This window comes from Blennius ocellaris, assembly GCF_963422515.1.
Source record: "Blennius ocellaris genome assembly, chromosome: 21".
NCBI lineage: Eukaryota > Metazoa > Chordata > Actinopteri > Blenniiformes > Blenniidae > Blennius > Blennius ocellaris.
Window position 1 is genome coordinate 18,429,897 of NC_137670.1, and position 15,683 is coordinate 18,445,579.

At 44.8% G+C, this 15,683-nt stretch overlaps 1 protein-coding gene across 1 annotated transcript; it reads left to right on the plus strand.

Annotated features, from left to right (window-relative positions):
* Window positions 1–608: 608 nt before the first annotated feature.
* On the plus strand, window positions 609–15,449 carry tom1l2b (target of myb1 like 2 membrane trafficking protein b). Its single transcript, XM_080517596.1, has 15 exons — window positions 609–683; window positions 1,087–1,171; window positions 1,811–1,889; window positions 2,149–2,298; window positions 4,722–4,856; window positions 4,947–5,093; window positions 6,705–6,821; window positions 6,937–7,070; window positions 7,202–7,253; window positions 9,775–9,943; window positions 10,821–10,947; window positions 11,060–11,135; window positions 11,922–11,981; window positions 12,799–12,835; window positions 13,240–15,449. Exons 1-15 carry the CDS (start codon window positions 632–634, stop codon window positions 13,386–13,388), a joined length of 1,569 nt encoding a protein of 522 aa, XP_080373722.1. The 5' UTR covers window positions 609–631; the 3' UTR covers window positions 13,389–15,449.
* The last annotated feature ends 234 nt before the right edge of the window (window positions 15,450–15,683 follow it).

Consider the following 15,683-nt stretch of genomic DNA (forward strand, 5'->3'; position numbering starts at 1 on the left):
AATGGAAATAACAAAAGTCGCACTAATTTATTTTAATTCAATCCTTAAAATGTTATTTGAGCAGACTTTTCATTAAACAATAGATTTTTCTTACCTTATTATACCTTTATCATACTAAAGATAATCTTTATTTATTCTCCCCTTTGTTTATTGTAATTGCTTTAATATATTTCATAATCTTAATCGCTCAAGATTAGGATTCTTAATCGTTTTGTTTTGATATATAATCTTCATTTCCTTGTAAATGATAATATAAATAATATATAGGAAATAATATATCCTTGCTTTGTGGGTTTATGTTTGAAGTTTCCACAAACGAAGTCGCCAAAGTTCATTGCGTGTAAAATCCCTGTCACTTGTGTCCGTCATGATTTATTTCAATCCGTCTGAGTGAATATAATCTGAGAATGAACGCCACAGTCAGACGATATCAGACTTTTATTGGCTCAACCCTTGGCTCCCTTTTATTTACAATCTCCCGTCCAGCGGTTGATGGATGTTAATTCTGACCAATCACGATAAAGGTCAGGATTTCTCCGCCAATCATCTCGCGGCGTGGGCGGGGCCGTAGGGACGTTTTCCCCACGTATCGTCCTCGTCTCATGGACTGACTTGTTTGCTATCGAGCAAGATGGAGTTCCTTCTGGGAAATCCTTACAGTACCCCGGTGGGGCATTGCATCGGTACGTAGACACACCTTGAGGTCGCGGCGGTTATGTGTGCATGTGTCGTGTCTGTGATTTCCTTTCCTGTGAGGGCCGTTTCGCGGCTGGCTGGCTGCCTTTAGCAACATGCTAACGTCCCTGGACGAGTTGGTCCAGCTGGAAGAGGCTCCTTTAGCCGCCTCGCTGACCCGGAGAGACGGTAACGTCCTCCGTCACCGAGCTGGGGCTCTGCTTTCCGTCTTCCCCGGCCCTGCTTCCCCCGGGGTTAGGTTAAGCTCGTCGGGGTGGACTGTTCCCTCTCCCGGGTCGGTGGACGTGTCGCTGAGTGGAGCTAGCCGTTAGCTCGCCCTGTTAGCGTCGTGTGATGATCAGTGTTGGTCCTTCATGTCTCTGGATGTCTTTTCCTGCTTGTTTGTCACAGAGAGAGCCACCGACGGCTCCCTGCCAAGTGAAGACTGGACCCTCAACATGGAAATATGTGATATCATCAATGAAACAGAGGATGGGTGAGTAACCCAGGGAAAAAAATCAATAATTAGGGTTTACATCACTCATCAACTTGAATGTGCACCAGAATAAATCATCCATTCGTTATCTTCTGCTGTTTACATATCGAACTGCCTTTCTTCTTCTTGGTTTTAATATGTGTGTCACAGTAAGCTTGAATCCAGCACTACCTGTGTCAGATGGGTTTTATGCAAGGCCCTGGTTGCTTATCTCGTTGCTCCATTTACCTTGCACTGCAAGTTTCTGTGTGAAGTCCAGGTCTTGTTTGATTAGTGGGGTTGTAAACCAGCCTCAGTGGATCTATTCCAACAGGCCGTACTGTAGATCAGCAGTGAGAGGGACATTTGAATCTTACTTTTGTTCACATACAAACACGTATTCAGCCCGCTGCTGACGCCACAGGTTGAGATGTAATAATCATTTAGTGTTAATTGTCTCGGTTAACTGCCACAGCACCAGTTCCAAAATTGTAAGAAGTTAAGACCATTCTTAACATTCACTGCAACGCCAATGAGAATCCAAATCAAAGCAAACACTTGTCTCCTGTGTTGTCGCTCCGCCGCAAAAGTACAGTGATGCTTTACTTTGCTATATCTGTGTAATGTCTGCTTAAACTTGTCTTTCTTTTGTGTTCACAGGCCAAAGGATGCCATTAGAGCAGTGAAGAAGAGGCTGAATGGCAACAGGAACTACAGGGAGGTGATGCTGGCTTTAACGGTGAGTCAAAATGTGCCGTAACACTTTCGTAAACATTATGAACATAATCTCAGTGTTTCAATCTGATAAATGGGGCAAGGGTTAAATGAGGTGCTGTCGTTCTCCCCTCTTACACAATGCAACATTAGGTTAGATCAAAATCCCTCCAGCCACTCGATGTGTTTCGTAATTCACTTTCACACTCTCCTTCCAAATTTGCAATGTGCCTGCAAAATGATTTATTTCTCAAAAAGTCACGGCCTCTGTTTGGGTCCCTCAGGTTCTGGAGACGTGTGTGAAAAACTGTGGCCATCGTTTTCATGCCCTCGTGACCAGCAGGGACTTTGTAGAGGGCGTTCTTGTCAAAATCATCTCTCCTAAAAACAACCCGCCCACCATCGTTCAAGATAAAGTCCTCGCCCTGATTCAGGTAAGATACGAGTGACACATGTATCATGATTATTCAGCCAGCGCATGCCATGAAACATGGCTGGAATGCCATTTCTACTGTATTTAAACCTCATTTCAATTCCATGACTAGTCCAGGACAAGTAACATTTTCATAAAATGAGTAGCTATACTCACAATTTGTCATTGCAGAAGTCCTGTGTCAAAGTTTGTCCCTGTCATAGTGAGGATGACATATTTGTCACCTCCACTGTCGTCTAAGCTGCCCAAGCTTGTTGGACTTTGGGATTGTCGGTATTTTGTGTGCCATTGTCTGTTGAGGCAGGAATAAGTCAGCAGAGGTTTGTGGGTGGCGTTGGTGTTTATTACGCTACGTGCCGCCGTGCAGCAGTCCAGGAGGTGGCCTGTCCTCTCCAGGCAGATCCTCAGGTAGAAGCGCAGCGTCTCCAGGGCTCCGGTTACCCGTCTTCAGCTTGGGTGACTGCCAGGTTCATGTGGTGCTCCTCTTATTTCAGCCACGACACCACAACTTGCACCACGCACCCTTAAAGAATTAAAGGGAGCGTCTAATTATTACTTGTTTATCTTGTCAATAGACAAAGAAGTTTGTGAGGGGAAGTTCGGGCTGGGAAAGCGGCGTGTGGGTTTGAGTAACTGCGTAGTCGCGCTGCCTGCATGCAACAGCTGGAGCGAGGTTTGCTTTTCTCCGAGCAAGATGGCCGATTCCCAGGTGGGCAGCAGAGTGCAGCTCCCTGAACACTTGCCTCGCATCTCAGGTGTTGAAGAGTGTAGTTTACAGTTGATAAAAGCTTTAGTTGACACGACGGCCATTCAGAAGAAAATGCGTTTTTGTTTCAGAAAAGAACATTTAAAGGTGATTATACTCTGTGACCTCAGCTGTCTGCGGCGAAAGATGAGCAATCGTGGTGTTGTCATTGATCTGTTGAGTTATGTCAACTGACCGCAGCGTGTGATTGTTGCTATGAGCAATGTGAACGAGACGACGCAACACCGACACTGCATCAAAACTACAGTCTTGCGGTTTCTAAGACATGGACACATTTTCCTTCTGCTACCATCCCATATGTTTTCCCCAACATAGAGAACTAACCAGACCACCAGCTTATTTATCTGTTAACTTTGTTTATCTAGATATTTCCCAGACCAACATCAAAATCCTAAAATCTCTAAACTGGCTGAAATAGACAGGCATTTACACTGGAAACAGTTAATTTGTTATCAGTATGAACAGGTTAATGACAATAAATGATCTTAATTATGCATCCAGATGCAAAACAAAACAACTTTTTCAACCACATCTTTGTGCAGTTCAGTTTATAAAGAATTTAACATCAGAAGGCAGAAAGCAGATGTCCATGAACGTTGACAATATCTCATTCACATTTCTGTAAGAAATGATGGACAAGCAACCCTGATTTGAAAACACTTTTCATGCATCTGCAGTTTCAACTCCAGACATGAAGACGAAATTAGGCAAAATACATGTTTCTTCCTGCGACTTTCCCCTTTTCAATGAACGTGACCAGAGACTCCAGTTTGTCTTGAAGTCTGCTTCACACTCGGAGCAAGGTGTTGTTTAAAGTCTGATCGAGCCACACCTTCCAATGGAAAACCAACTTCAAAGATAAAACCTTGTGAATAGAGGTCAGATAAATGAATGACAGAATTCCCTCCCCCTGTAGGAACAGTTTATACGTCTATGTATAATTTCCTAGTAATACCACATCCCTCACAAAGCGGGTTACTCACTACCGCCCACACTGAGGGAATCACTGACACACAGAATAGTCTTGTTATTCTTCGTCATTTGATGTCATTTGAGACTGACATCATACGGTCAAATTAACTGTTCCACCACGTTCATTACATCCATGTTGCACATTGGAAAAGTAACACTGAAGAGCCTGAAATCTCATTCATGTTGTCAGACTGTTGAAACTGGCATTTTTCATACAATCAATTAAAACTCTAGACTTCGGGACAACGTGAATGAGAATTCTTTACAAATGATCATTCTTGCAGCTTTGGGCATCTCTCCGCTGGTTCTCTGCTGCTTTGTTCTCGTCAGATTATTCCCAGGTGTGTCTCGGCCGTGACGTCCAGTCAGACGCTGGCTCGCTTTGAAAAGTGACTGAATAGAGCATGTTGGGAGGACAAAGTCCTGGTGCTCTTGTTCCTGAACTGTGCAGGTTTGTCCAGTTCGGGGTTGTTGTGTTGACCCGTGGCCGGGAGAGAAAAGGCTCTGTGGTTGAACTGAATGCAGTCACGGCACACAAACTGGAACCATGAGAGAACGGCCTCTTTTAGCTCTTCCCACACCACTTGCTTTGTTTGCTGTGCCAGCCCAGCCTTTACCCTCACTGTCCCCGTTTCTCTTTTTCTTTCTTTCTTTCTTTCTTTCTGTTCACCCTCTGCTTTCTGCAGGCATGGGCTGATGCGTTCAGGAGCAGTCCGGACCTCACAGGCGTGGTTCAGATCTACGAGGAGCTAAAAAGGAAAGGCATCGAGTTCCCCATGTCGGATCTGGAAACCCTGTCGCCCATTCACACACCCCAGCGGGTAGGAGGCGTCGCACACCACCGCCTCAACGTGCGCTTGAAGTTCCAGTGGAGAGATTTACAGTCCGTTGCTCTCTCCTTCTCTTGAAAGGTTGCATCAGCTCCAGAGGGCGACTCCACCTTGCACAAGTTCAGCGCCGCCACTCAACCCGCCCCAGCTGCCGTCCCACCGCCGTACACCACCCCTCCAGTCCCCAGCCTGCAGGCCTCGGGCTCCATCAACCCCACACCTGAACAGGTACACTGGCGTGCCCACGGCAGACACGTCACTCAAACACACCGTTCCCACAGGAGTGAACTTTGTATTCGTCTGAAAAGCAGCGCCGCAGATGGATCTGGCCCCGTGCCAACCCCAGCACATTTGACCTCCAGTCCTCGGAGAGATCAGATGAACTGAACCGCCTCATTTTTTCACCACCTGTCGCATCGCAATAAAGTTCTCCTGGATGGTTTTTGTTCAGCACTTTTCCTCGGTTGTGGCTAAAACTCCGTATAATACACATACTCATGAGAATTAAAAGTCATGAGGTAAAGCCGTCCCAAAAGAACAGCTCGAGTATGTCAACTCAAGTCAAGACTTGAGTTGACATATCAATGATGCTGTGACCTTGTGCCGTCAGTGTGAGTTTGTGAAAACACCCATAATGCAACAACTATTGACGTTTTTTTAATATTTCACTGTATTTGCAGCAGAGGGTTTCTTTAAAATTGTCTTTATGTTAAGATTGTTGTGATTTTCAGACATTTTCCTCACGTATACTCTGGCACCATGTAGAAAAGCTTTCAAGTTTAAAGGCCCAGTGAAATGTAAAACACTACTTTGCAAAAAACGATAGTTGGGGTTTTACTTCTAAGGTTCCTCCGACTCTGCCCCACCACTGTTGTCGCATAACAAAGTTATTTGAATTTTGAATCTCCAGCCGAGGAAGTCGGGGGAATCCTTCTTCATGGGCGTGATGTCAAGAGTTGTGCAGATCTCCATCTGTTGTGTTTACATTGGCTTGTTTCCCTGGATGAGTTGGTCCAGCTGGAAGAGGCTCCTTTGAAGTTATAGTCTGCGTTTTATGAGCCTTGACGAAAGATTGAGCCTGGAAGAGACCTGAGAGAGGAGAAAAGGAGCACAGGTGGTGGGGTCGGCTAGCCGTTAGCTCGCCCGGCAGCCACTAGCGGCTAGCCGCTGGCTCGGGTGGCTAGTAGACGATCAAGTAATACCTGGACTCATCCTCGGTGATTCCGCGCAGTGGGAAAAGCGCTTCGACATGATCCAGGAAGCCGGGTCGTTCTGCCAAAAGTCAGGAAGCCTCAAAGGTGAAAACTGGCGGCTGCTGAGGAGAGGAGACGAGGACGAATGGAGGACGAAGCGTCTTCTGCTTCCTCAAACATGTTCCAGACGGGGTCACCGATGACAGAACGACACATTCTGTGTGTATTTCATCAGTCACTGGATTTGAAATGATGATGATGATGATGATGAAATATGGTTAAATTCAGCCTCTTCATCATCAAAACTCTGATCCTCCATAATGTAAACACAACTTGGGCGTGTGCACAACTCGTGACGTCACTCTATTATTGTCAGAAGCTCCGCCCAGCAGCGAAAATACCACTATTTTCACAAAATAACGCTATTTTCTCGCAGATTGCCGTGTTTTAACATTTTACCCTTCGACCAGTTTGCATAAAAAATGTCCCTAGAAGCGACAGCCAGAGTGTTTTGGAGGTGGAATTTTCATTTCACTAGGACTTTAGAGGTTATTTTGGCACTGCTTTCCTGGTCCGGGCCACTCCATGTGAATGTGTTTGACGCCCCTGGCCTACTTGTACCTGAATCTCTCTTCACGTCATTCAGATCTGCCGGCTACGCAGTGAGCTGGACGTCGTCCGAGGAAACACCAAAGTAATGTCCGAGATGTTGACGGAGATGGTTCCAGGACAAGAGGAGGCGTCCGACTATGAGCTGCTGCAGGCAAGAGACTAACTGTGACTCTGCCGTTTGTGTGTGTGTGTGTGCGTCTATTCTGTGAACGCGTGTGCCAGACCGACCCGTAAGGAAGCAGTGTCCTGCCGTGTGTGTTGCTCAGGAGCTGAACAGGACTTGCAGAGCCATGCAGCAGAGGACAGTGGAGCTCATCTCCTGCGTTTCGAACGAGGCCGTCACCGAGGAGCTGCTGCACGTCAATGACGACCTCAACAACATTTTCCTCCGCTACGACCGGTGAGGAAGCGGCCGGCGGGCGTCCTCTCGTCTCCTGGTGGAAGTGCAGACGGCCTGTCTTGACACTAACGCCAGGGAGCGTTTGCACGGATTCCCTTCATTTCTTTTGTGTGCCGTCTTTCTGGTTGCAGGTATGAGCGGTTCAGGTCTGGGAGGTCTTCGGCGCAGAGTGTCAACAATGGGGTGAGTCGGCCTTTAGTTGGAAAACTTGGTTCAAACTGAGAACTTCTAGGTTTCCTCTTGTCTGTCTTCTGAGCTTGGTTCTCCTGTGTCGGTGTCGGAACAGTCGCCCTCTCACTTTGTGAACCTTTCAGTGTCCATACTGGGAACTTGCATGTTGCATTATATCTTTATATGATGACCAATCAAGTGTTTGTCCAATGTACATGCCTACTTAAGTGGAAACGCCACACATCCGCGTTCTCAAAGGCAAAGCCAAATTATTCATTCATTCAGGTCTTTTTCCTGCGATCTGATTGTGAGTGTGAACTATGGACTAATGGGAAAAGTGAAACCAGAAAAAGCAGCAGCTCAGCTGCAGCTTCAGACCCGACGCTCCAAGCTACAGAATAAGTTCTGCTGCACATCATGTAAATGCATGTTCACTGCAAAGTCCACCCAGTTTGTAAGAGAGCAACATTGATACCAACATAAACTGCCAAGAAGCATTGAAACAGTCATTTATCCAACATTAGCCTTTCGATTGTTTATTGAAGAGAATTTCTTCACGGTTTGTTTTATGTGAAATTGTGTTCATTTCTTTTATTTTTGCTAAGACAAGTTATTCTTTGATAAAGAAAATGAAATATGCCTGAGTTTGTGCCTCATAGTCAGCTACTGTAGCTACCTGGAGATTTAAAAAAGTTTTATTTGATACAGTATTGAAAAGAAGATGAGAAAATAGAATATTGGGTTTAATAGAAAGATTTCAGTCAGTTTGTCTGGAAAATAATGTTGTTTAAAAACAAAAGGTATTGTGAATCCTTGCATCCCCTTTTGGGGTTCACTCCTCTGACTGAAGCTTTAAAATCATTGCAAAAAAAAAAACCCGCCACACAATTGCAGTGAAAACAAATCTGTGCTCTTTGTGTTGTTGTTTATATAACGAGGTGGTTTGAACACCCTGCCTCTTCGTGGGGTTTCCACTTATTTGGACATGATACATCAGCCATAACCCTCACGCCATCACATTGTGTCCCTGCAGAGGCATGCCAATCGTATTCACTGTCTCTTCCTTTCTGTTTTCCTTTCTGTGTTTCTGTGGCTAGCTGAGACAGGCAAGTATGAAAACATTGTCGCCCCCCCCCCCCCCCCCCCATCCTTCTTACGCGATCACAGTGACAGTTGAAACATGGCCCCGCCTCCACCTGTGTCTTTCACCCCATATGGCATGTTTGGACTCTGCAGCCCCGACGTGACGAAGCTGGAGGTGCTCAGAGTGACAGGAGCTTAAGACGGCAGTAAAATGGCCAAACGCCGCCTAAAGTCACTGTCAGTGTGTGTTTGCATTCCCCCAGACTGTCAGTTTAACAACCACAAGAGGATCATGATAGAAGAGCACAAATATCAAGTGTCCTTCCTCCTTCCCTGCTGTTCTTCTGTTTTCTTAAGGGCTTTGTTTTAGTTGGCAGTTTGTCCATTTTTAACAAGAGGAGACTGAAACAAGAGGACAACGAGTAAATCTTTTACATTAATGTATTGAAATATTTCATACCTCTTTGTTTTGTTAGTTTAGGTCAGGGGAGTCATGTGCTGCACTATTTGATCTCAAGTCACCCGAGACAATACTATCTGTGATGTATAAATATAACAAGAACTCTAAAACTCTGTCTTTGTTTTTGTGCTCCAAATATGTCATTAAGAAATTCACATTTAATGAAGTATCCTTTAACAACACATGACAAACCTGAAATTTTAATAAAAGAGCTGTAGTTTCAACAATATCAACTTGCAGATCAGTGTATTTTTAATAAACTATTTACTTAATTTAAATGTTTTATTACAAATCCAGGCATTCGGTCACTTGCTGGAACTTAAAAATATAGTCGGCTAGTTCTTTTTATGATCAAAATAACTGGTCAAATTCTAGAAAATCTAATTATGGAAACACATTTCTACATCTGTATGTTATTCCTGATCATCTGAAGATTCGCCACGCAAAATACAGACTAAAGTGCACCCCTGAAACCCCTGGGTTCGATCATATGTCACGAAAATTACATTTTTTAAAACATATTCCATCAGTCCAGATGTTTTCCATTTTTTCCCCGTTTCAAATCATGACTATCTGAATTAAATTTGAAAAAATATGCTCCTTGAAACCTTTTGAGTTTTTCCATTCATGCAGGGATTTTAGGAAGTTTTCATTAAATAAAAAAGATTCTAGTTGCACCTGTTCGTCCTTGTAGTGAAACATTAGATCCCCATAAGAAGCAGTTTTCCAAAGAGTCTCTTAGTTTTCTTTTGCCCTCCGACATTTTCATGTTTTCCTCAAGTTATTCAGCAAGTTTCTATGTTTTGCTCGTCATGCACCATCACTTCATTATTCATTTTCCACATGTTATTTTTGGGGCACCGGGGAGTTTGTGTTCGTACTTGTTTGTAGCCTCCCACTGAAAGATTTGCTTTGCTCATGGACCAGAACGCCCCAAACCCTCCTCTTTGTTCCTACATGATGACTGAGCTCTGTTCCTTCATGTGGCAGGTCCTCAGCGAGGCCACGGAAGATAATCTCATCGACCTGGGACCCGGTTCCCCGGCCGTGGTCAGCAACATGGCCAACGCTGCTCCGTCCAGCTTGCCCCCCAACCTGACGGCCCCCGCCGGACGGCCCTCCTCCCCGGCCTCGCTGGCCTCCCGCCTGGCTGGACTGGGTATGGACGCTCCACTGTAGACGCCTTCTAGAAGCTTCAGCGTCAAACAACTGGATTCTTCTTCTTATGCAGTATATTGTTAATAGGCAACAGCTGGTGGAAGTTTTTTTTTACTTACCCTCATTATAACCCTGATTATAGGAAACCCACTACTGCAGAACACAGGTTCACGTTAAAATCCGACGGCACCATGTCGCAGTACCTCAATGCATCCTTGTGACTGAGGGAGTGGAGGAGTAGGCGATTTTCCAAGCTGCATTGTTCGCCCGAGCATAATGGCGTCAGCAGCTGTGTGTTCATACAACGCTCCCGAGGCTCCGCTTTTGAAAACACAACGCAAATTACAGCCACTGCAACATTCGTGGTGCGAAATGCAAGGCCAGCGGCGTGGAAACCTCTAATCAGAGGAACTCCCACTGAAGCACTACATTTTTCTCAAGGCTGAAGAGCGCAGATCTACAGATCTACCCTCACAGCTCTACCATCCTAGATCTACCGTCGTAGATCTACCCTCACGTCTCCAGAAGGGAAAGGAATGGGAGCATGTGGAGCTGAGTTGTGGAATTTGAGCATCATTAAGAAAACACACTGAACAGTTGAAGGGATTTCATGTTGAATTTTGTGAAACACCTGTGATGTTGTTTATCTTTCTTAAAGTTTACATATTGAGAAATGAAAATGGTCAATTGAAAAATCACAACATATTATTACCACATAAACACTCAAAAGTATCAGATTGGTACCATTGAGTACTGGTGTCTCTTCCCAGGTACCGTATCGGTTCAAATGTGAAAGGTTGCCGTCCCTGGTCACACATCCAGGAGAGAATATAGGTCTATGGTGACTTGAAATGACAGTCCGTGTCCTTGCTGTGTAGATGTGGGTGCAGACAGTGTGAGCAGCACGCTGAGCTCCCTCTCCAGCTGTAAGCCTCCGCCTGCCCAGGACGACTTCGACGTGTTCGCCCAGACCAGGACTGGAGCCGCGTCTGAACCCAACAAAAGGTAGAGACACGCCGGGAACCACCTCCATCCCTCACTGCCTCTTGTGGGTTTTTTTAATTCCCTCACCGAAAAACGAAGGAGAAGAAAACAAGCTCTGTTTGTCTTGTGTCAGTTGTACCACAGAAGCCGGCCAGCCTCCTGAAGGAGCTCCTCCCACTCTGGACGTCACGCAGCCGGCCGCTGGAGGGGTCAGTCTCCTCCCGTTTGCACAACAGTACTTTGCGTTTTCCTTTTATAAAAGTTTTGCTTTTACACGGCAGCATTCTGAAAACGATGTAGTTAACATACCGGGCTACTAGTGGGTGCTGTTGGTTGTTGTTTTTTGTAATGAAAGCACACACGTGTGCAGAGAACAATACGCTATCAACATTAACAATGAGAGAGCACAGACATTCCCATGTGGGATTGCTATAACAGAGTCGTCGTTTCTCAAGTAACTTTTCTGCAGTAGTTTCGCAGCTGCTCAGGCAAACATGTGAGAAAGTGTCTCTGTGACGAAGACGGCGTCTTCACGTGTTTACGCAGCCTCGTTTGATTAAACTAATGGTTCAGAAAACAGAAAGTGTAGGGTTTTTTATTCCTGTTTTGAAACGAATTCAGCAGCAGCTTCCAGCAGGTTTTGCAGCCTGGTCGTTAAAGCCTTTTTAATCACAGTCGTGACCGAAGGCTCGTCCTGTGGCGTCCATATCTACAATCCTGCTGTGCTGTAAAGCGGGACATTGCTTGCTGTATCATCACCAGCTTCACATGGCATTCCTGTGTGTGTGCGTGTGTGTGTGTGTGTGCGTGCGTGCGTGCGTGTGCGTGTGTGTGCGCAGCTCCATTGGCTGCACAGACACACACCTTCTATTTCTTTGTTTTGTTTCTTTATTAAGTTGCAATTGATGTTTAAGTCATGTTTTCTGTTGGGGCTTTTTGTTTCCTTTTTTTCTGGCCACTTGTGGTGCCCTCTGCCCCCCCCACACCCCCCGCAGCGTGTCGGACGCCAGCCCTCTGTCATGGATGACATAGAGGAGTGGCTGAGTACTGATGTGGTGAGCCCATCATGATTTTGTTTTTTGTTTTTTTGATTTCCGCTTGCTTTTGTCTTTCCCCTTTTTTTCACGCTCCTTTTCTCTTTCATATCGCTTTGAACCCAGAATATAACAAATCTCTCTCATCTTACATGATCTCACCCTTCTACCGATCACTTGTAGCACGCTGCTTCTTGTAACAGCTGTTAACACTGTGTTTTGAGGATGGAGTGACGACAGGGATGCACTGATACTGACACCGATACCAGTGTCTGGTCTAAACCTGTAGCAGTGCTGGTACTGGAGGAGTGTGTAGCGTCATGCAGAGGTGGTTCAGCCTGCATGTATTGTTTGCATGTGGAGTATAAATGAAGCTTAATGGCATTTAATAACTACTCTTAACGGTGCTTGTTATCAGCAAGTGACTAAAGTTTACTACTTGTGCTTGCACTGGTCTTTTAAGAAAGTGGTATCGGTGCATCCCTGTCAATATCCTAGAAGAATGTAGACTTGTGGGGAAAAAAGCTGTTTATCCTGCTGCAGTTTTGTTGTTTAATTCTAAAATCAAAACCACACTTTTCAGTGTAATTAAAGTAGTTTTTTAAGACTTCTGCTGTTTTGGAACATAATGTGTGTGATTTACTGACTGGTAACATCCATCATCTTGGTTTGTTGATAAAAACAGCAGCGTGTGTTAATGAAAGGTGACTGGCTTCACATTGTGTGATATCAATGAAATGACTCGTCAGAATGATTGTAATCCATTGATTTTGGGACGAACAGAATCACAGAGTTTTATTAGTTTGGTATGTGACACTTGCTTTTTCTTTGTCGTCAGAAAGGGGATGAAGGGGAGGAAGGCGTCACAAGTGAAGGTAATCACTGGTTTTCTCCATTTGGATCCATTTCAATACGGTTTGAGCTCAGTTGGACCAGACAAGTAGAATTACAGCACAATGACACATTTCTACAGAACCATTCCAAATTGTTCCATTTGCTTTTGTGCAACAGGCGTCAAAGTCAGAAGCAGGTCCACTGGTCAGACGTGTTTGTGGAAATTACTTTTTAAAAGGGGAGGAGCCTACCTTGATTGTGATTGGCTAAACCCCCGATGACACTATATAGGGTTTAATTTCTGATTGGCTGGTTGGAGCAACACACTTTTTAAAACCTGGAACCAGCCAGGCGTTCCAGGGACGATTATCATGATGATTCTTTCCACCTCTACAATTTTATTTTTTTTTAATGTTTGTTTTCTCCGTTTGGCTCGATCATCCAGAGTTTGACAAGTTCCTCGAGGAGAGAGCCAAAGCCGCCGAGATGACCCCGAGCCTGCCGTCCCCCCCGAGCGGACCCCCGGGCGCAGCGCAGGGAACCCCCGGACGCAAGAAGCCGAGCCGACCGGAGGACGCTTTGTTCGCCATGTAGGGCTCCCAGCTTCCACCTGTGATCCCCAGCCTTAGACCTGAGCAGCTGAGCAGCATGACCTGAGGACTGACACACGAAGCACTCTCCAGTTTCACCACAAGCTCCCCTCATTCAGCAGAGAATTATGTCCGCTTATTTCTCGCCACTAAGGAAAAACTCAGCAGGTGGTTTGTGTCGTTCTGCCGCCAGACGATGTATCCCGCCCGGTGCCGGCGGCTCCTGCTGTCGACACGTCAAGAAACGCTCCAGCCTGTTGTGACCTGCAGAGCTTCATGCCGCAGCTCATCTGGTTCAAACAGTCTAGAGTGGTATAAAAGTCCGTTTAGCAACCGTTCCTTCAGATTGACGCAACAGGCAGGAACGCGGTGGTCGTTGTGGCAGAGCGGCGATCCGACCCACCGGGGTCTCCTCTCCATGTCTTCATCAGTCCCTTGCAAGTCTTTCTGAGATGAATCTGTAAATCTGTGAATGAAAAGAAATGTTGAGTTTATTAGTCGTGTGTATATTTAAGCTACATACTGTATGTACGAAAGAGACGGTAATTTAATGTAGATTTGTTTGGGGGGTAAAAAGGGTTTATGCTCCACTCGCTTTGACAATAGGGATGTACCTCGCCGGGGTCCGGTTTTCACTAGAAAAGGGAAATGGTATACATTATGATTTGCTAAAAAAAAATCCAACAATCTTATAAAGATGAAGGGAAACAGACGTGTTATTTTACGTTCCTGTAATTCTGCCTTCTACACTTGAGTCTCTGAATCGAATGCAGCGTTCAATGATTTCAACGATCGCATTTTATTGAGATTATTATTGCTGACATGTATGAGCCTGAAGCTGCTACGGTTGATTTTGAAAATCATGTCTGCTGAACGTATCCTCACTGTGGATGACCTCACACGGGGCACCACCAGATTTGCTGAGCGACTGCAATGTGCTGCATTTATGTCGTGCTGTACGTTTTCTCTCCTACATTTGAGCTGCAAGGACCAAAATTGTGATTTTTTTTCTTTCTTTCTTTTCTGGAAAGTTCTGGATAGCTTGAGTTGTTCCTTTATTTTCTTTTTTTTTTTTTTTTTTTTTTTTTTTTTTATTCCTGTTATGTAATGAGGAGTTTGAGCGATTTGCACGTTTATTTAATTTTGGGGGGTGCATTTCTCCTATACATCTTAGAAAGCCTGACCTTTCAAACATGACATTTGTTTTTCCAGAACTGAGCTCGACGCTGCCGCAACACTACAAATAAGACATTTTCCTCCCGACAATATTAAATGCGACGATCACAACAAGCGCACACTTCCACCCGCACTGTACATCAGCCGACTCTTTGCCCAGGGGGATTAACCAGAATGCTTAGAGCAGAGATTTAGAAATAATTTATTCAAGCACTATTTTTGTTTCTCTTGAGAACAGTATTTTAAAACAAATGCTTTATTGTGCAAAATTAAAACAGGGAAATGAACTTGTTTAGCAACAGAATGAGAAATCATCATGATGGTGTGTGTGTGTGTTTTAGTGTTTCTTGGCTTTTGTTTATGGAGTTCAGATTTTTCTACATTGCTGCTTGTTAGTGTATCTTCTTTGTCATATTTCTGTTAATTGGTTGTGTGAGTTTTACCGTTGGATGAACACCAGTTTCCTCATCGATCTCCATTTAGGATAAATATTCTGTTTTCTTTCAACTTTGTGTGGTTTTACATTGTGACCAGCATATTAAAAAAAACACTAAACATACTTGGGACACTTTTGACAATGCATCCATGTTGCACATTATGAAAGGGAAGTTTCTTTAGTTTTCTTTCCGTTTCCTGGTTTAAGTGTTAAGTGTATCAGCTGTTCTGTAACAAATGTTTAATCTGAGTTGGTTTCTTATTTTGTTAGGGGGATTAAAAAAAAAAAAAAAAGAAGACTCCTCTAAAACTGTGTTTGACCTGTTGTTCTCCTGGTTGGTCGATAACTCCGTGGAGGGATTGTGATCAGGGAGGCCGGGCCGTGTGACTGCTGACTATCCTGAGTTGCCTCATCTCTCATTTCTCTTTGTGTTGTTTGACTTCTGCATGAACTCTAATAAAACATTAGCAAGTGTTTTGATCCGCGTCTGTGTTTTAAATTCAGTTCAGCCCTCCGTCCTCCAATCACATTCTGTGGCTGACCTGTAGTGAAGCCTTTGCAGTCCCCCCTTTGCAGTTTGGATTGTTCTCTGAGAGGTGAAGTGATGTTTTAGTTCTCACTGCCCGTCCAGAACAACCCGGACTGACGGCGGTGCAGGGGGCTGCACATGTGGCTGCTTGTTTTGTG